The sequence below is a fragment of the Phallusia mammillata genome, chromosome 1, assembly GCF_965637545.1.
Source record: "Phallusia mammillata chromosome 1, kaPhaMamm4.hap1.1, whole genome shotgun sequence".
Classification (NCBI taxonomy): domain Eukaryota; kingdom Metazoa; phylum Chordata; class Ascidiacea; order Phlebobranchia; family Ascidiidae; genus Phallusia; species Phallusia mammillata.
This window is the reverse complement of record NC_137252.1, coordinates 26071186-26091620: the sequence shown is the minus strand read 5'-3', so window position 1 is coordinate 26091620 and position 20435 is coordinate 26071186. Positions and strand designations below refer to the sequence as shown.

Genomic DNA, 20435 nt, shown 5'->3' with positions numbered 1-20435 from the left:
ATGGAGGAATTCAATGTAGGTGCGCACTGTGCATTAAAAACTTGCAACCAACTTGATTTTCTGCCATTTCAATGTGAATTTTGCTCAGAAACATTTTGTTTGGAGCACAAGGACAAAGATAACCATGATTGTAACCAGACAAATCTCCCTATTAAACCTCACAAAACTATCGACATTCCTAAGTATAAATGTTCAATCGAGGATTGCTTCACAACAGAACTGGTACCAGTCAAATGCTCTGAATGTAATCAGCAATTTTGTTTAAAGCACAGAATTCCAGAAGACCACAAGTGTTCCTGTTTGCCGCAGAAAGCACCAAAACAAGTTTCACAGAAGCAACCATCACATTTGCCCATAAAGACAAAAACTAAGTTTAGAAATGCTAAGTCTGAAAAGATGGCGGCCAAACTATCACTGATGAAAATGAAAATGCATGCAACAGGCAACAATTCTATTCCTGAAGGGGAAAGAGTTTTTCTATCAGTAACATTGCATGAATCTGTTAATATATCTTTAGCACCACAAGCAATTTTTGTTAGTGATCAATGGACAATAGGAAAACTAGTGGATTATGTTACTGAGAAACTTAAGATTTCAAACAACAATCACAAGAATTTAAGCAATAAAATAAAACTATTTTCAAGCCAGAGCAATGATGCTTTTCACTTTGACGCAGTTATCTCAAATTTGATAAAGCAGGAACTTTTGTTCAATGGTTCAACAGTTATATTAGCCAATGTTTTATCAGATCAAAACGTGTTATAAAAATGTCTTGCGTTATAAGTTTATTGCTTTTTTACCTGTTAAGGTGTGTAATGTATAATTTCAATATAGTTTCAGTTTAATTAAAGTGTAATTTTTTGATGAAATAATAATGTTGTGAAGATTTTGCAATGTCATCAGTTGTAATAGTTTCAGCTGTTCGAACCCCAATAGGTAAGTTGTTTCAGGTTTATTGTAATCTTAGAAATTTTTTTCTTCGGGTAATGAAAACCAATGTTTTTTTACCAACAACATCTAATGTAGAATTTGTTTACATGATTATTTAAGAAAACCTGGTGACATTCACACATGTAACATATATGCAATTCACATATACAAGACTGTTTGTATCTGTTAAATGGGTAATACAGTTGTCACCAGAAATAAAAATATTAGTAAAGTGGAAATTAAATGAAGAAATTAATGCTTACTGGCCTAACCTTGAGCTAAAACATAGTCTTACATCTGAAACAAATTTACATTATGTGAAATTTTGACTGTTTATCCCAGACATGTCAGAAAGATTCAGTTTGTGGTAACTAATTGTTGTATTGGTGGTGATGGTATTTTTGATTTGCCATCTAGTACATTATTGTGCCGAAATTGATACAAGGCTTGGATTAAATATTCTGCATTCAAAACAACCAACCATCCATTCTAACACAAAAAAAAACTATTTGCATAGCAGTTATAATTTTATTATGCATATTCTAAGCACTTTTCTAATACAGCTTTATGATTGTTTAGGTACATTGACTGGTAACCTTGCAACAGTTCCCAGTTACACATTAGGATCAATTGTCATAGAGGAGGTCTTAAAGCGTGCAGAAGTGAACAAGGATGATGTTTGTGAAGTTATTATGGGGCAGGTAAGTTGGTGGGTGCCATGCTAATTTCTAACAGCACTATCAAAAAATTGTTTAAACTGCTTAAAAATGGACCATATCTGCAGTCGAAGTGATAATGTAAAATGTTTGTGTGTTTTTGCTACCAGGTTTTAACAGCTGGACAAGGACAGAATCCTGCCCGACATGCATCTCTGCTTGCAGGTCTGCCTCATAAAGTTCCAGCATTGACTGTAAATCAGGTAAGCTACTCATTAAATTGCTAACACGTCTAAATGGCAGATAAAAACATCATCCTAATCATACAATGCAAACCCATTATTCTTATATTTTTTAGGATATAAATATGTAAGGTATATGGTAAATATATTTAAGGTTTGACCTTCTGTACTTCTTGAAACTGTCTTATGAAATAGTAAAGTTTATTTTTGTGTAGAAAACAGCAGAATATTTTTAGGTGTGTGGTGCCAGTCTCCGAGCCATAGCTCTTGCCTTTCAAGCAATAAAATGTGGAGATGCAAAAATTGTGGTTGCTGGTGGACAGGAGAGCATGAGTATGGTAAGATGGTGACAATAAACAAAAAAACACAAACTTACAATCTCTCATTGAAGGCACCACATTGCGTCCACATGCGCGCTGGGGTGAAAATGGGCAATACCAATCTGGTGGACACCATGGTTGAAGATGGTTTGAAAGATTGCATCCACAAGTGTTCAATGCTCAACACTGCAGAGAACATTGCCCAAAGATGGAAGATTAGTAGAAAGGATCAGGTAAAATACATTTACAGTTTTGTGATTAAATTCCCCTTTTTCAATATTTTGTTTACATGTTGTATTGGTGTCTAGGATGAATTTACATATTCATCACAAATGAAGGCTGCAGAAGCACTGAAATCAAACCAGTTTGAAAAGGAAATTATACCTGTAACTGTCAAAGGAAGAAAAGGTATCCAACTCCACTGCGAAATATTTTTCCCATCTGTAAACAATCGTTCAAAACACTTGCAGAAATCACAGTATCAGTTGATGAATTTCCAAGACCCCAAACAACAATGGAAACTTTGTCAAAGTTGAAACCTATAGGTTTGTCAGATGACGACAAACTAAAAGGCATTACTGGCAGTGTGACTGTTGCTAATGCCACGGGGGTAAACAACGGGGCTGCTGCAGTATTAGTAATGTCAAGTGAAGAAGCCCAGAAAAGGTAAGTTGTTTGAATAATGACATATGAATACCAGAAAAAAATATTTAACAAAAATGTCGTTCAACTGGTGTTAATGTTAAACAAAAATACTAGTTGTTTCTATCCATAACTTGTATTTTCGCTGACGTTTCGTCCACCAGAACGGTAGGACTTCTTCAGAGCAATGAATGACGAATGCAAGCAACAAGCGAAAGGCGCAAGAACAGCGTGATACCATGAAAAATAATTATAGAAAAAAAGAAAAAGGCCATCCGAAAAGAGAAAAAAATATGTTTGATCACAAATACAAAGTGTGTTCTGATCATAAAACTTTGAATTTCAAAAACTACCAAAATTGGGTAAAGTTCAGACTGTTTATTCTAATAAAAAAGCGTGAATATGATTCTAGGGACTTAAAAAGACAGTAATGAAAAAAAAATGTTGTGAGTCAAGGTATATTCCCATTCTTAATGTGTACAGGTCTCTAAGTCCACTTGCCAAAATTGTGTCATGGGCACATGCTGGAGTAGATCCATTGATCATGGGAACTGGCCCAATTCCTGCTATTAGTAAAGCAGTGAGTTTGTTGATTTAATAATATTAACTGCAGCATATCACCTCTAAACAACATATCTGGTTGTAGGTGGAAAAGGCTGGTTGGAAAATTGAAGAGGTAGATCTCTTTGAAATTAATGAAGCTTTTGCAGCACAAAGCCTAGCAGTGGTTCAGGAACTTGGTATCGACCTCAAGAAGTATGTCATAAGTGCCTATATTTGTTTACTTTAATATATGTTCAAATATTTGGCTGATGCATAACCAGAGACTTTGAACAATTATGTTTAAAAAAAACTTAAGATAAGATTTAAGATTGGTTACTTGCAAATTGCTATTGGGATCGCTTTATAAAATAGCAAACATATTTTAAACTATATTGTTAAACTGTCATACACTGTTACACGTTTTGCAAAATCTTAGCTCCTTGAGGTGTGTTAAGGAATTTTGCTTTGTCATTATTGAATTCAAAGTCACTTGTTATAAAATCTGTTAAAAATGTTAATCAAAAATTTGTGAAGCAAATCACTGCGCACTTGTGAAATACAGCTTGTAACTTGTATTTGCTTTTAGGCTCAATGTACGTGGAGGTGCCCTTGCACTTGGACATCCCTTGGGTGCCACTGGTTGCAGGCTTGTAGTCACACTACTACATGCAATGGTGGAGAAGGGGGCACACAAAGGCGTTGCCGCTTTGTGTGTTGGTGGAGGCATGGGGGTTGCCCTATGTGTGGAAATGTAACACGTTCCTTGTGAATGCAGATTATCATATAAAATCAGTTCCCTATTCAATAATGTTGCTATGCGAAAAGTTTTATTTATCTTGTTTAGATTGTTTTGTAGTTTCTGCAATAAAATGAATTCACCTGTTTTTTACAACGTTTTTTTGCAACTTCCATTCTTTGCATTACAAATCACCTTTTTGCTGAAATATTGTCATTGAAAATGTCAGTCGACGCAAATATATTAAATACGCCTACATTTCACATCTTTGTGAACAGCCAGAAAAGAAGTAGCCTAAGGGATAGTAGCATCACAAAGTGGCTAATTTACCGTGTTTTTGAGGGTAGGATCCGACAACAGCGAAAAAATCAGGGAGTCGAACCGGAACTGAACCCGAACCCGCGAACCGGTTTGAGCGGTTAATTTCATTAAACCCGAACCGAACCGCTAATTACGATTGTCTAAAAACTCGAACCGGAGTTGAACCCCATATTTTATTTGGCGCTGGACCCGAACCAGTAAAAAATGCAGTCTGTTTTATATTTTGTGATTTTTTTCCAAACAGCGCACTAGATGACACTTATAGGGCGTGTCAAAAATACCAATGCACCAGCAAAATTATTTTGGAGTTTGATAAGGCCAGGTAGATGATGGGTAGAATTGAATTAAAATGAATAAATATTTGAACCGGTTTAAAAACCGCAAACCGGTTCGGACCGAATAATTTGCCCAAACCGGAACAAAACCCGAACATATACATTTTTCAAAACCTGAACCGAACCTGAACCCTCAAAAACAAAACCAAGTGAACTCGAACCGAACCCGAACCCATATGACAAGCGGTTCGACTCCCTGGAAAAAATATGGGTGACCTTTATTTATAAGATTGTTTTTTTCCCGCATGTATTTTTAAGCGTCACAAAATGTAACATGGGGTGTTAATTATTCAAAAAAAGGTTTGTTTGATCATAAAATACACACTACTTTTCTGAAATATAAAACGCAAAATGACCGTCAATAACCACAAACAACCACCATTTGCTGCAAGTCGCGCGTGTTTTGCCGGTGCGGGAAAACAATCGTTGGAGAAACGTTTTGAAGCAATTTTTCTTCGATGTATGTTTGCGGCCTTCTATCTTCAAAAAAAGACTTATTTATCCCCAACGCGATTGGATGAAATTTTAACTAAATAGTTCAGTGTGGAGAGTTTCTAGATTTTTGCATGCTTAAGTCACTTAAGTTAAGTGTCAGTTAGCTATAGTGAATTTTGACATTGTATTGGCAGTTGGCACATTGCCATACACATTACATTACACACCTGCACGGATTTAGGGAGTCGTATTTAAAGCTATTTAACTTCACTTAAATACCAAGATAGACAGTGGAGACAACGAAAGACAATGGAGTTGAATTAATTCAATTTTTGTATTTTTTGTAATCTACTATTTTATATATATATATATACCTGTACATAATAGGTTACAAACATGCAAGAGGCCTTAGTTTAGGATGTTTTCTGCAGCATGTTTCACCAATTGTTTCAGATAGGAGACTGTGTTAAAATATGTCCCACTGCCAAAAAATAGTAAAATATCATATGTTTGCAGTGCTTCAAATAAATTGTTGTTAGTAGTACATAACATAACAGCCATGGATACTGATATGTATGATGAGTTTGGAAATTACATCGGACCAGAACTTGATTCAGATGATGAGGAGGAAGAAGAAGAAATTGAATCGATTCCGTCACCTATAGATGATGGAATGGATGATGCTGATAAAGATGCAGATGGGGATGAGCAGCAAGGTTAGGATTGTAATATATATATATTTTTTTTTAACTGCATCTTGCTTTTTTGATCTGACTATATTTTCGACAACAGAGATGAAAAGATATTATTTTCTACTAAAAAGCTTTGTTTTTTTACAATTGGTTTTCGAAATCACAAGATCCTTGGCAGAGTTTTATGCAAACTTGTTTACATTTCATGTTTTACATTTTACAAAGGAACTGGAATGGAAGTTGTACTTCATGAAGACAAGAAGTATTATCCTACACATGAAGAAGTTTATGGGGAACAGGTTGAGGTAAGCTTGTCACATCATTGCTTATTGATTTAATGCTTTTCAATCTAGACTCAATGAGGACAGAGTGGTTAGCGCACTGGCCTTGTGTTTAAAAAATTGTGAGGTGTAATCCTGTCTTGTTCACTTGTGTCTCTCAAAGCAAAAAACTTAAGTGGCTTCATATCGACCCATTGGAACCCGATGGGCTGAACTAAACTTTAGCCACCACCTCCCTGTGTCGATAAAAATCACATACAAATTGATTTAACTGACTTGCAATAAAACAGGCAGCATTTTGGCGGACTCATTGTGAGCGCCTTACTCTCAGGCATTCCCCAATTTCTAATGATAAAAATGAAACAAAGAACTAAATAAATACATTGTTAACTTGTTGATATTGGTACACATAAGTATTGAACTACCTCATAAATTTATGTCCCTATTGCTTTTATGTCAAATGTTATGTATAAAAACTACACTGTAATGTTCTTTTATCTCAGACTATAGTGGAAGAAGAAGATGCCCAACCTCTCACTGAACCAATCATTGCACCAATAAAGAGAAAAAAGTTTGCACTGGTCGAACAAGAACTTCCCAACACAACATATGACATGGAGTACCTTGCAGACATGATGGACAATTCAGAGCTGATTAGAAATGTTGCACTTGTGGGACATTTGCATCATGGAAAGGTAAACAACCTGCCCTTGTGATTTGATTGTGTGTTTAATCAGCCTTAAGTGTGCATAAATCGCGGTTTCATAGTCCTTGCTTTTAAAAACATGTAAATACAAAAGTAGTGGTTGATTGCAAATACAGTTTGCCAAGCTTTTCTTCCAAAATAATCTAACTGTGCAATTGGATGTAGTATTTTGTCAGTGTAGTTTGAGATTTAGTATGAATTAAATTGGAATTTGATATTTACGTGAATCAACGAAAGTCGTGACATTGTCTATAAATTTTAGACCAACTTTGTGGATTGCTTGATGGAACAAACACATTCTGACATTGCAAAGCGGGAAGACAAAGATGTAAGTTTTGCAATTCACAATATTAATTATGTGGCTAAATTTGAAAAATGCCATTCCTCAATTTTTATTTATATACCTTTAGCTAAGATACACAGACACATTGCTGACAGAACAGGAGAGGGGATTGAGCATCAAGGCACAACCTGTAACACTTGTTATGCCTGACACCAAAGACAAAAGCTATCTTATGAATATTATGGACACACCAGGACATGTAAACTTTTCAGATGAAGTAAGTAATCATGTTATCGGTTTGTGTGTTGATAAAATTTGTTGTTGTTTTTCTGGCTGTTTTTGAAAATTGGTCTATTTTACCATACACTTTTATCTATCGTCAAATGCATGATTTATGATTTCATCAAACCTGTCTGTTTAGGTAACTGCAGCAATGAGACTCAGTGATGGAGTTGTCCTATTTGTTGATGCATCTGAAGGTGTGATGCTTAACACAGAGCAACTATTGAAACATGCTTTACAGGTAATGAAGAACATGTATTGTGATTTCTTCAAAGATTTTATTTGACAAAATCTCATATGCTTAACCACAGAAGACTGTTCAAACCACATAGACAGTTTTTATTAATGTTTGTAAAATCAATCCCCACATTTCAACTAAGAACCTCTCAATACTTTTAAATCTAAACCCACTGAAACAAATGTGTTTTAGCAATTTTTTTACCAACAATAATGTGATATGAACACAATACATGACTTATAATAAACGTATGAACACAATACATGACTTATAATAAAAGTACTTTTTTAAACCACAAACAGGTGCTATCTCTCAAACTTTAGAAGCCGTAGTTGAATTGTACTAATACTTTGAAAGTATTTATATCTGTATCAAGTTATACCTTTTCCATGTTACTGTGAACAATTCTTTTTCTTTTGCAGGAAAGGCTGGCAGTCACAATTTGCATCAATAAAATTGACAGACTGATCCTTGAACTTAAACTGCCTCCTACAGATGCCTATTACAAGCTCAGGCATATTGTTGATGAGGTCAACAGCTTGTTAAGGTGAGTGCAGTAAAGTCATTTTCAATTTTCCTGTGCCATCTTGCCATTCCTGATACACTTTCATAATTTTATCCACAAAAATTAAGTGTTTTACACAAACAAAAATGATGTTCTGCTAGTTTAGAAAAACTAACTTATTTTTAAAGACAATTCATTTTCTATTAAAGCATTGCGTATGCTAGCATGTAAACTAGACCAATTAAACCAGTTTGCATTTAAAAATGGATCATATAAAACTGCAAATGCAATTTCTTGATCACATTTTTATGGGCAACTAACATTACAAACATTTTTTTTAATTGCATCATTTTGCAGTATATATATTTTTTAATGTGTGCCATTCAGTGCCATTTTGAGACATGCTGCTTTACATTTACATGTGCATATATTTTGTGTTCTGCAGCACTTACAGTGACACTGAAAACATTCCCCTGGTTTCTCCAATATTGGGTAATGTTTGTTTTGCAAGTTCACAATATGCATTTTGTTTTACCCTCACATCCTTCTCAAACCTCTATGTCAATCAATTTGGCAAAGAACTTGATGCTAAGGCTTTTGCAAGAAGGCTGTGGGGTGATATATACTTCAACTCAAAAACGTTAGTATCATTTTTTAAGTGTTTAAATATTAAACTGTTTTTTAGTCAAAGTAATGCTTGTGTCTTTTGTGTATCACTTTAGGTGGTGCATCAGTTTAGGAAAATGTTCTTTTTTATGTGTTTGTATGATTTCTCTGAAACAATGACTTTTGTACTTTTTATAAAGCCGTTAAAGATTGGACTTAAATGTAGATAACACATGTTTGAATATTCCCTTGTTTGCAAGTTTGAATATTCCCTTGTTTGCAAGTTTGAATATTCCCTTGTTTGCTTTTGTTGTCCAGTCGAAGGTTTAGCAAGAAGCCCCCTCATACAAATGCACAGCGAAGTTTTATAGAATTTGTGCTGGAACCAATGTACAAAATATTTGCACAGGTAAACAACTTACAATTCATTTATTATGGGTCCCCTTCCCTGAAGGGGACACATATTGTTTTTGTCCGTATTTCTTTTTTTCTTTTTTCTGTCTAACGCTGGTTTGTTAAACGCATTTGGTCAAGAAAGAGTGCTTCAAATTTATTCAAATTTGGACAGGTGTTAGTTATTAATCTAAATTTGATCCTCCTGAAGTTTGACCCCGAATTACCCAGTGGTTCACCCACAGGCCCCCAAAATGCAAATTTTTTAAAACATGGTTTGTTATATGCGTTTGGTCAAGAAAGAGTGCTTCAAATTTGTTTAAATTTTGTCAGATGTTAGTTATTAACCAAAATTTGATCCTCCTGAAGTTTGACCCTGAATGACCCAGCGGTTCACCCACAGGCCCCGAAAACGTAAATGTGTCTAACGCTCGTTTGGTCAAGAAAGACACTGTAGGCAGAAGTCCCAAGAGAGTAATTCACTGGTTTACGATAGCAGGAGGGCTCAGCTTGACGTCGGACAGACGTTTTACGAGACGTCGTTTCGGTGATTAGAAATCAGCTGTTTTGCACAGCAATGCTATTTCGTTTTATTAAGTTGTCACTCACATTTTCAGTTTTGGCGAAGGTTTCACACCTATGACGTGATTTAAACCTAATAAGCGTGCTTCGGTTTCGTATATGTCAAGCAAAACTTGTTAATCAAAGTAAAGTTGAAAAATCAAACTTGACATTTTTGCAAGATAAATGTGTTTTTTTAAATGCTCGTTGTCAGGTTGGCCGCCGCATGACCATGGGTTACTTAAGGTCAACTAGTAGGTATTACTAACACAGTTCAGAACTTTCTTTCATTATAATGTAGTGTTTTTTTGCTATAAATTTAGGAATCAACACTCAAGGCATGTATAAATTAGGTTAAACGGTTTTGTTGAACAGTAAGGACGGCGTCTATTGAAAACGGTGTCAATAGGTCAAACAGTCGTTTGGCGTGTGCACCCTGAGAGGTTACTGCAGGTCAATGGTACGACAATATCTGGGTCAAAGCAAGAGATTAAATTAAAGTATTTGTTTCGTTCTTTTTTAATGTTTTTGTAATTATATGACAATAATAGTGCAAAAAGAATACGAACAATTTTTTTATTGTTGGGTTAATGCTTTCTAAAAATTTGTTTTTAAAAATCTAAAAGTCACCGCAACATTTGTTTACCGTAAATCCGCACAAACACGCGTGTGGGGACCCATTAGTTTTTGTTTACAAAAACAATCATATGTGTGGATCAAATGATGTGTATAGTAAATTGGTAAATATCGTATAGAATATATAAAATGGAAGTATATCAGAAAGCCACCCTTCTAGTTTTTTACTAATCTCTAAAACTTGACATTTTTTTCACTGACCGTAAAACTTTATGCTTATTTCGTGACTACATATGCTTATTCGGTGTCTTTAAACTTATTCCATTACATTCAAGGTTGTTGGTGATGTAGACTCAACCCTACCTAGAACTTTGGATGAGCTTGGTGTCCACATCGGAAAGGAAGAGATGAAAATGAACATTCGGCCATTGCTTCGATTAGTTTGCTCAAGGTATGTTTGAAAATAGTAAAACTTTAAGTAGTGTTGTGAGGTAAAATATAGAATCTATTGGCTTATCCTGCTTATTATGGGTCCCCTTCCCTGAAGGGGACACATATTGTTTTTGTCCGTATTTTTTTTTCTTTTTTTCTTTTTTCTGTCTAACGCTGGTTTGTAATGCTCGTTTGGTCAAGAAAGAGTGCTTCAAATTTATTCAAATTTGGACATATGTTAGATATTAATCCAAACTTGGTCCACGTGAAGTTTGACCCCAAATTACCCAGCGGTTCACCCACAGGCCCCCGAAACGTAAAATTTTTAACGCTGGTCTGTAACGCTCGTTTAGTGAAGAAAGCGTACTTCAAATTTATTGAAATTTGGACATATGTTAGATATTAATTCAAACTTGGTCAACCAGAAGTTTGACCCCAAATTACCCAGCGGTTCACCCACAGGCCCCCGAAACGTAAAATTTTTAACGCTGGTTTGTAACGGTCATTTAGTAAAGAAAGAGTGCTTCAAATTTATTCAAATTTGGACATATGTTAGATATTAATCTGAACTTGATCCACCTGAAGTTTGACCCCGAATGACCCAGCGACACACCCACAGACCCCCGAAACGTAAATGTGTCTAACGCTCGTTTGGTCAAGAAAGACACTGTAGGCAGAAGTCCCAAGAGAGTACGTTTACGAATAATAGGGCAGAGCGGGTGGGCTCAGCTTGACGTCGGACAGACGTTTTACGAGACGTCGTTTCGGTGATTAGAAATCAGCTGTTTTGCACAGCAATGCATGTCGTTTTATTAAGTTATCACTCACATTTTCAGTTTTGGCAAAGGTTTCACACATATGACGCGATTTAAACCTAATAAGCGTGCTTCGGTTTCGTATAATGTCAAGCAAAACTTTGTTAAACAAACTAAATATGAAAAAATAAACTTGACTTTTTTGCAAGATAAAAGTTTTTTAAATGCTCGTTGTTAGGTTGGCCGCTGCATGACCACGGGTTACTTAAGGTCAATTAGTAGGTATTACTAACACAGTTCAGAACTTTCTTTCGCCATAACGTAGCGTTTTTTTGTTTTTTTTTTAATCAAATACTCAAGGCGTATATAAATTAGGTCAAACGGTGTTGTTGAACACCAAGGACGGCGTGCTATTGAAAACGGTGTCAAAAGGTCAAACAGTCGTTTGGTGTGTGCACCCTAAAGGTTACTACAGGTCAATGGTACTCGTTTTGCGAAACAAAGTTAAATGAAAAACTCGTTTTGCGAAACAAAGTTAAATGAAAAGTTATGTATACACTTGCAGCAAATCGTATTTTAATTGTCTGTAACACAACTGTTACAGCTTTCTAGAAAAAAATTGTGTTTAAAACCCGACCTTGGACGACAATATCTGGGTCAAAGCAAGAGATTAAATTGAAAGTATTTGTTTCGTTCTTTTTTAATGCTTTTGTAATTATACGACAATAATAGTGCAAAAAAATACAACAAAATTTTTCATTGTTGGGTTAACGCTTTCTAAAAATTTGTTCTTAAGAATTTAAAAATCACCGCAACATTTGTTTACCGTAAATCCGCACAAACACGCGTGTGGGGACCCATTAGTTTTTGTTTACAAAAACAATCATATGTGTAGATCAAATGATGTGTATAGTAAATTGGTAAATATCGTATAGAATATATAAAATGGAAGTATATCAGAAAGCCACCATTCTAGTTTATGTTATTTTTTCAACAAAACTGTGACTTTACACCAGGGGCGGGCAACATACGGCCCGCGGGATTTTGAGCGGCCCGCAAACAGTTTCCGGGTCTTACATGATAATGTGCCCGCGGCCACAGTCTGCTGCAATCCCCCACTACTTGCTTACTACGTCAAATTATAGTTGTAACGGACAGTAATGCTCCCCAATAGCAAAAAACTTTGTTACCATTCCCGCCGTTGTTACCATTGCACCATACGTCCATTGTTACGGCATAACTGCCAACCTTGTGTTTCCCACGTGTAGCCTAGTTAGTGTTATAGCAGTATCTAAGTCTGTGGTGTATGCATTAAATTTGCTGTGGTGAGTAATTTTATGTTATATATATCAGTTAGATTGTTTGGACTGTATTGTAATTGTGACGTTCTTGATTGTATTGGGTTTAGGTGGTCAAAAATCCGTTTTAAATCACTTGATAAATACGCGATTAATGTATCGATTCAGGAATCCGGCCCGCCAAGTACTTCATTTTCCCATATCAGGCCCGCCGACTCGAGAAGTTGCCCGCCCCTGCTTTATACAGTACCACGCAGTGTTTAGTACCTCTATTCAAAATCTGGTTTATCCCTGATTGACAAAGTTTTGGTTTTCCTCAAAGGGTATCATGCTTTACATACTTTTAGGTTTATGGGTGGATTTTCCGGATTTGTCAGCATGTGTGTGGATCACATCCCATCAGCTAAGCATGCTGCACAAACAAAAGTTCCCCACACATACACTGGACCTCAAGATGATTCAGAACTTGTACAGGCCATGCTCTCATGTGATCCTGATGTAAGAATTGTCATGTGTTTGAGAAAATGTCTTGCAGCATTTGCAAATTTTTAGCTCCTCATTTGACTAGTTATATTACTGCCATCAACATTTCAAATATACACTATTACATTATAACTTATTAGTCATATAATGCTGCTTACTGACTTACTTAGGCATTTGCTGTAGTGAGGAACTTCTATCTTGTAGTGATAGTAGCCAATGAAATTTGGCCTGTCTAAACTGTATTTAGTTCCTTTGGCCCAATAACAAATCCCTGTTGGACCAGTATCATACATTAACAGATGTATGCCGACCCCCCATCTTTACACATACAGTTTAATGTATAATCAATATGTGATGCACTTTTATACCGTTGGCAAGAAACAAATGCAAAACACATTCAGTCAAAAAGTTGTAATTGCTGTGTACAAAAACATTTTATTTCTGTGTATTTAAATGATAGCATGGTGATTTTATTATTGCCCAGGGTCCATTGATGATCCACACATGCAAGATGTATTCTACTGAGGATGGTGTAAGTTTTCGTGTGTTTGGTCGTGTTATCAGCGGAACAGTACATGCTGGTGATGTAGTGAAAGTTCTCGGTGAAAATTACACACTTGAAGATGAAGAGGATTCACGAGTTCTAACCATGGGAAGATTGTGGATTGCTGAAGCAAGGTAAGAGTTTGTAAGCAAAAATAAGTAATTCAAAAGCAATGTTTGTAACACTACAAACGGATCTGTTTATAAGTTTATGGTAAAAATATGACCCAAATAGACATAAAAAGTGTCATGCTTTTTTTACCGTTTCAGCAAATGCTCATGCCATCATCAATGATAAGATGGCTATATGTTGCTTTTTATGTCTATTTGGGTCGTAATTTCCAACCTTTCAACTAATCATGTTTGTTTCTTTGAAATAAATATTGATACTGGTAGCCTAATAAGGGATTGACCAAGACTGTTCTGAATGCCAAAGTGATTGTAAAATCATAAGTAAAACTATCGATAGTCATTTACTCTGTTTGGTGTTTATCAAATGCTTTTTGATTTTTGCCTTTTGAAGGGCACATCTTAACATCTGTATGATTAAGTCAAACTCCTGAGTCATAAATCGTTGGACTTAGTTCCATGCACTTGGTTTGTAGAAAGTTTTTTGTTGCAATTTATGACTAGTTAAACAGATAACTAAAACGTTTTTTAAATAAACACAGTGTCGTTTATTGCTGTTCTTTGGTTGCAGATACACTGTAGAAGTGAACAGAGTTCCTGCTGGCAATTGGGTTTTGATGGAAGGTGTTGATGAGCCTGTTGTGAAAACCAGCACAATCACTCAATCTCGTGGAAATGAAGAAGCTCATATTTTCAGGTCACCACAACCAAGCAATCACATTTATCAAATACTACATTGTTATTGAATTTATTGAATATTATGTTTAAATTTTATTGTATCACTTTTATCTTCAGTTAATAAGAACCGCTATTCTTTTAAATAGACCACTTCGCTTTTGCACAAGTTCAGTTGTGAAGATTGCAGTTGAACCTGTCAACCCGTCTGAACTTCCAAAGATGTTGGATGGATTGCGAAAAGTTAACAAAAGTTACCCCCTTCTTACTACCAAGGTAAAAAAATTAAAATGAACATGGTGTGTGTTTATTGTCGACCACTATCCCCATACGAACATTTAACCCATCTATTTCCCATTTAAACCACAGCTTAGTCGTATGATTTGACTGAGCATAAACTACCTTTATTTAATACAAGACCACTGGTGGCAGTCAAGAGCAGATTTGTTTCCAATTGTTATGTCTGTGAAAGGCTGCATAGGGTAAAATCCAGAGTTTCAAACTGGGCTGAAACTGGAGCCCGAACCCGAACCCGAAAGTACAGGCTGGAAACCCGACCCGAACCGAATCGTTTTTGAGAAGCCCGTTTAGGCCCGAAAGTTTGATTGACAAGCCTGTACATTGAAGCCTCAGGAAAGACTAAAACAACACACACAGTAGACAATTAGTCTCAAACAAGGCGTTTTCGGACTATTTAACAATGAGTGGGCTCCAGCAACTGCTAGTTAGATTTATGCAAAAAATACTGACACAGCGTGTAAAGTCAAGCCCGTTTTTTTGTGAAACCTAAGCCCGACCCGACTTACATATCTGGTTAAACCTATATTCTAATATGGTAATGCACACGAAAAGTATTAAACAAATCATTTGATTCATTAATGTTTAGGTTGAGGAATCCGGTGAGCACGTTGTGCTTGGGACGGGTGAACTGTACTTGGATTGTGTAATGCACGACCTTCGTCGCATGTACGCTGAGATCGACATTAAAGTGGCCGACCCGGTGGTTGCCTTCTGTGAAACAGTCGTCGACACTTCGTCCCTGAAATGTTTTGCCGAAACTCCGAATAGAAAGTAAGAATTTGGTAGTTTTTTTTTGTCCAGTGCATGAACTCCTTTTTGTGTGCATGGGGTAAATTTCTTGAGATTTTAAAGAATAAAAATAAAACCTATAACGTACGGCTGCATACTAACGATTTTTGTGATTAGCAATTAGGCGATTTTTTGGTAGATGAATTTAACTATTAGCCGCTGTGTTTAGCTAAGTGAACTTTAGCCTTTGTATTTTTTTGTATTTGGCTGATCCGCAAATTAACTCAAAAAATACATGGGAAATAAATTAAGGCCGAACTCGAACCGGCCCAGTCTGAAAAAACAACTCTGGTTCGGTGACATATTCGTAGCGGCACGGCCAAGTAAGTACAGTCACAATACTGAAAAATGGAAGCCCAACCCCCTTTTCTTTCCCTCTGTGATTGGCTGACTCGAGCGAAAAAGGGGGCGTAACTTGTCAACGCCATTACCACCGTATATCGACAAGGTCGTGGACAAAAAGTTGAATCACGCATGTAGGACCTGAAATACTGGTTTGTCTTGGTAGTACGTTCGTCCAACATGACCGAAAAACAAGGATAAAGCTCGACAATGACCGCAGCTGTCCGTGGTACAATAGGCAAAATGTCAACATACGTGTTACAGTTTTGTTTTTCCAAATAGCCAAACAAATCCCCCTTTTTGCCTTACTTTAATATTTTTGCTGATGGTATTTGTTTACAGTCTAAAGTGGTTGTTAAAATCCAGTTCCATGACAGTACAGAAGCACCAACAAACAATATTCCTCATAACAATACATATACCTACATATTACTTGACACAGACTGTTTTGACGACCAATAATAAGAAACTGAAACGTTTTGTGCAACTTCTCAGGAACAAGCTTACAATGATCGCTGAGCCCCTTGAGAAAGGTTTGGCTGAGGACATCGAACGCGAAGTTGTACAAATCGGCTGGAACAGAAAACGTCTAGGGGAATTTTTCCAGACCAAGTACGATTGGGATTTACTTGCTGCTCGATCAATCTGGGCTTTCGGTCCCGACAACTCAGGTACTTTTTTAGTTTAATACTTAATTTATTTTGTTGTGGCCCCTTGCGGGAGTTTAATTTTGATTTTTTCTGTCAAAATTTTTTCACATTTTTTGGGCAAGAAATAGTCTTCCAAAATTATAAAAACGAAGGATGTCCGTATAAAATTTTGTACTAATACGTCGTAACAGTTAAAACCTACTGTGTTCAGAAGGCAGACGTTTAGAACACAACGGTTCAATTGTTTTTTGGTTAAACGTTTAAGACACAAATTTTATGCGAGTAGGGTGACTGTTGCTTCTGCAGGATGTTTAGCATGTTGTCACAGTAACTTTTAAAATGAACGAACTAGTATCAATATATTTTTACCCTTTTCTTCATGCAAATACTGTATATACATTCATAAGCTTTTTTTGAACTTGGTTTGTGTAACCAAACCGCACACCAATATCGTTGTTTCTGTTTTTTTAGGTCCAAACATCTTGGTTGATGACACCCTTCCATCTGAAGTGGACAAGGGTTTACTCGGTTCAGTAAAGGACAGCATCGTACAAGGTTTTCAGTGGGGCACACGGGAAGGGCCGCTTTGTGATGAACGTAAGTGTAATATTACAGCACGATAGTTGGAATAGAACTTGAATACTTACTTAACACGAAATGTCGTATGTTAAAGTGGAAGATCCAATGTCAGTTTTGTGTTTCCAAAAAGTTTAAAGGCAAAAAGTGTTGATCTGAGATTGATAAAGTCGCTTTAGTCGCGAATAAGTATGGATAACAGTTTTGGCATGCCGGTGGCTCTATCCCAGGAAAATCGTTTTTACCGGCTGGAAATTGTTCGGCTGGTAGTGTTAACCAGTGGACTTCCAACAAACATCTTTTTCATCTTAAATTGTTTCATGGCAAACTGAATTTCGTAAAATAATTTCAAGAAAGCCCTTTTTCATAAACCCCTAAGAAACCTTGTACAAGAATTTCTTAACGAAACACCTAACGTTTTAACACAGCCATTCGCAATGTGAAGTTCAAAATTCTGGACGCTGTGATTGCAAACGAGCCTTTGCACAGAGGAGGTGGTCAAATTATTCCAACTGCCCGTCGTGTCGCATACTCGGCTTTTCTGATGGCTACACCGCGTCTTATGGAACCGTACATGTTCGTTGAGGTGATGGCCCCAGCAGATTGTGTGTCAGCTGTTTATACTGTGCTTGCTCGCAGAAGGTAAGCCAATGAAATTACAGCTTTCAAACGGTAATGTTGGGTGAAATGAATACTGAGAATGGGCCGAACCGAGCCGGAACCTGAGTACTCGGTACCCAGCATCGCAATTTTTAATGCCCTGTGCTCGGCCGAGCATTAAACAAAATAAATAGTACCGACCTTCAAAGAAGTTTTTTGATTTTTCACCATCATTCAGAACTGGCTCAGTAAATAACATAATTGTGTTACTCATGGACATTTTCAGTTGTATGATAGTCAAAATACGTACTTGTTCTTTGGGTGTGAAGGCATAAAACACAAAAACGTGCGTAGTACTTTTGTGGTGCATCTGTTTTTACAAACTTATTTAACCTTTAATAACCTCACCGCGTTACGTCTTTGCAGAGGTCACGTTACACAGGACGCACCAGTACCGGGGTCACCGCTCTACACGATCAAGGCTTTCATACCTGCAATCGACTCGTTTGGCTTTGAAACTGACTTGCGCACGCACACACAGGGTCAAGCGTTCTGTCTGTCCGTATTTCATCATTGGCAGGTAAGCCGTTTTATTTCTGTTTACAACACATGTGCGCTTAAAGTACTGTACGTAAAGGCGAATGTGAACAAATGTTTGTAGATAATATTCCAATCTTACTTTTTACTCTCTTTTAAAAAGTTTAAGAACAGTTTTCACCATCACACCACACAAGTATCTTCACCATGTTGTTGTGTAGTAAATTTGCGTAAGGTTTTTGCACGTGTTAACCCCAAATGCCCAAAGTGAAATAAATTAAATAAAACGCCTTGTTGTTTTTAAATACCAATCCAATATTATATTACTGGTACCGAAATCGCTACGTAGGGTATCACTTTAAAAACAGTTTAGTTTATAACGTTTTTGGTCTTTTAAATCTGTAATTTTTATAATTTAGATTTTAGAAGCACCGTGTATGTTTCAACTGGTGTAGTTATCAGCATATCACAGACACCACGTAAAACGTGCACCAAATAAATTGCTTGTCACATCTCGGCTGTATGACCCTATTCTGACACATTATGTGACTTTTTGTTTCCGGTGCACTTTTTAAATCTCATCGCGTCACTAATAGTGGCTTTATTGCGTCACAAAGGAATATACTCGTTGAAAAAATGATATTTCAAGTTGGTTAAATCACCTTCAAAAAGCGATTTTTTTTTTCGGGTATCCAGCAGTGTTTTTTTTTTAAATAACTTTTTAGCATTTAGATTGATGGCTAAACCTGAATACGGCCGCAGTTCAGTCGATACACATACATCTGTAACAATAATGAGTAAAAAGACGTTTCATACGCGGAATAGCAGAGCCCTAAAAGAGTGTTACCGTTAATGGACCTTCTGTTTAATGACCACTTATAACAGTGGTTCTCAAAGTATGGGTCGCGACCCAAACATGGGTCGCGCGGGGTCAAAAAATGGGTCGCGCTATGGTGATTCAATTATGCCCAAACGAACTATTAGCGCATTAAGTAAACACAAACAAATTAACATAATGTAGTAGTAAAGTCACCACACTCGACCACGTTGTACAGTAAAATGAACCAACCATTACCCCATAGGACAATAGCCTTCCAACTTTACTGTTACGCACATGGCGATTGTAAGGTCATAGCACCGAAAATAATAGGACAAGTTAATCATGCGAAACTGAACTTGGTGATGTAACAGTAAGCGTTCAAGGATGAGTAAGTATTCGTACAAGGAAACATTTTTAAATTTGGGATTCACTTCTATCAATGATCATGGCACTGCAAAGCCACAATGTGTGTTGTGTTATGCAGTGTTGGCGAACGAATCGACCTCGTTAAGCCTGCAGCCATTTTGACATGGGAAGACTCCTATGCGGCGACGGCGTGGCCTCGAAATTGCGTCTCGTTAATACATTTTTTATGTTTGAGGCTTGGGTCGTGAGATGTTCATAAAACTCCGATTTGGGTCGCGGTCAAAAAAGTTTAAGAACCACTGACTTATAATAACTAACCTCAATGATTGTCTATTATAGTTGTTTAGCAGGTCAACAAAGTAGTTACAAAGCCTAAATGTTCAAATAAAAATTAACGTTAAATGTTGCCTAAGTAACCAAACAACTTTTGTTGCAAGATTGTTCCTGGTGATCCACTGGACAAATCGGTAGTAATCCGGCCGCTGGAACCACAGCCCGCCACCCACCTGGCGCGTGAGTTCATGGTAAAAACGCGACGCAGAAAAGGCCTCAGCGAAGACGTGTCAATTAGCAAGTTTTTCGACGATCCTATGTTGCTGGAACTCGCCCGTCAAGACGTCATGTTCAATTATCCCATTTGATTAAACCTGCCATGGCATTTCTTTGTCAATCCTGTCGCCTATTGTGCTTCTATCGACATGAACTTACAACAGCGTCTAATGCCAAAGCCTAGTAAAGTGTCGGTATCGTACGCTGGTATATGTTTTCGTGTATCGTGACGAAGCCTTACCCCTAAATACAAGTCAAATTTGTACACATTGTTTTAAAGTGGCCGTAAGCAGGCTATTGCAGTATAC

At 36.7% G+C, this 20435-nt stretch overlaps 3 protein-coding genes across 3 annotated transcripts; all 3 read left to right on the top strand.

Moving 5' to 3' along the window:
• On the top strand, positions 1–834 carry LOC145221665 (AN1-type zinc finger protein 1-like). The gene has a single exon (XM_080088043.1). The coding sequence runs from the start codon at positions 1–3 to the stop codon at positions 763–765; it is 765 nt and encodes a 254-aa protein (XP_079944169.1). The 3' UTR covers positions 766–834.
• Positions 819–4332, top strand: LOC145221649 (acetyl-CoA acetyltransferase, cytosolic-like). Its single transcript, XM_080088042.1, has 10 exons — positions 819–936; positions 1510–1631; positions 1757–1849; positions 2065–2166; positions 2220–2381; positions 2457–2556; positions 2619–2814; positions 3274–3370; positions 3437–3546; positions 3920–4332. Exons 1-10 carry the CDS (start codon positions 894–896, stop codon positions 4086–4088), a joined length of 1194 nt encoding a protein of 397 aa, XP_079944168.1. The 5' UTR covers positions 819–893; the 3' UTR covers positions 4089–4332.
• A 1321-nt stretch (positions 4333–5653) lies between these two features.
• Positions 5654–20392, top strand: LOC145229681 (116 kDa U5 small nuclear ribonucleoprotein component-like). The gene is made up of 20 exons (XM_080095019.1): positions 5654–5876; positions 6078–6157; positions 6637–6828; positions 7102–7167; positions 7250–7399; positions 7544–7645; positions 8065–8189; positions 8593–8787; positions 9072–9162; positions 10619–10734; positions 13116–13266; positions 13736–13929; positions 14495–14620; positions 14748–14874; positions 15485–15669; positions 16525–16700; positions 17151–17276; positions 17684–17897; positions 18282–18435; positions 20016–20392. Exons 1-20 carry the CDS (start codon positions 5720–5722, stop codon positions 20217–20219), a joined length of 2931 nt encoding a protein of 976 aa, XP_079951145.1. The 5' UTR covers positions 5654–5719; the 3' UTR covers positions 20220–20392.
• Positions 20393–20435: the final 43 nt, after the last annotated feature.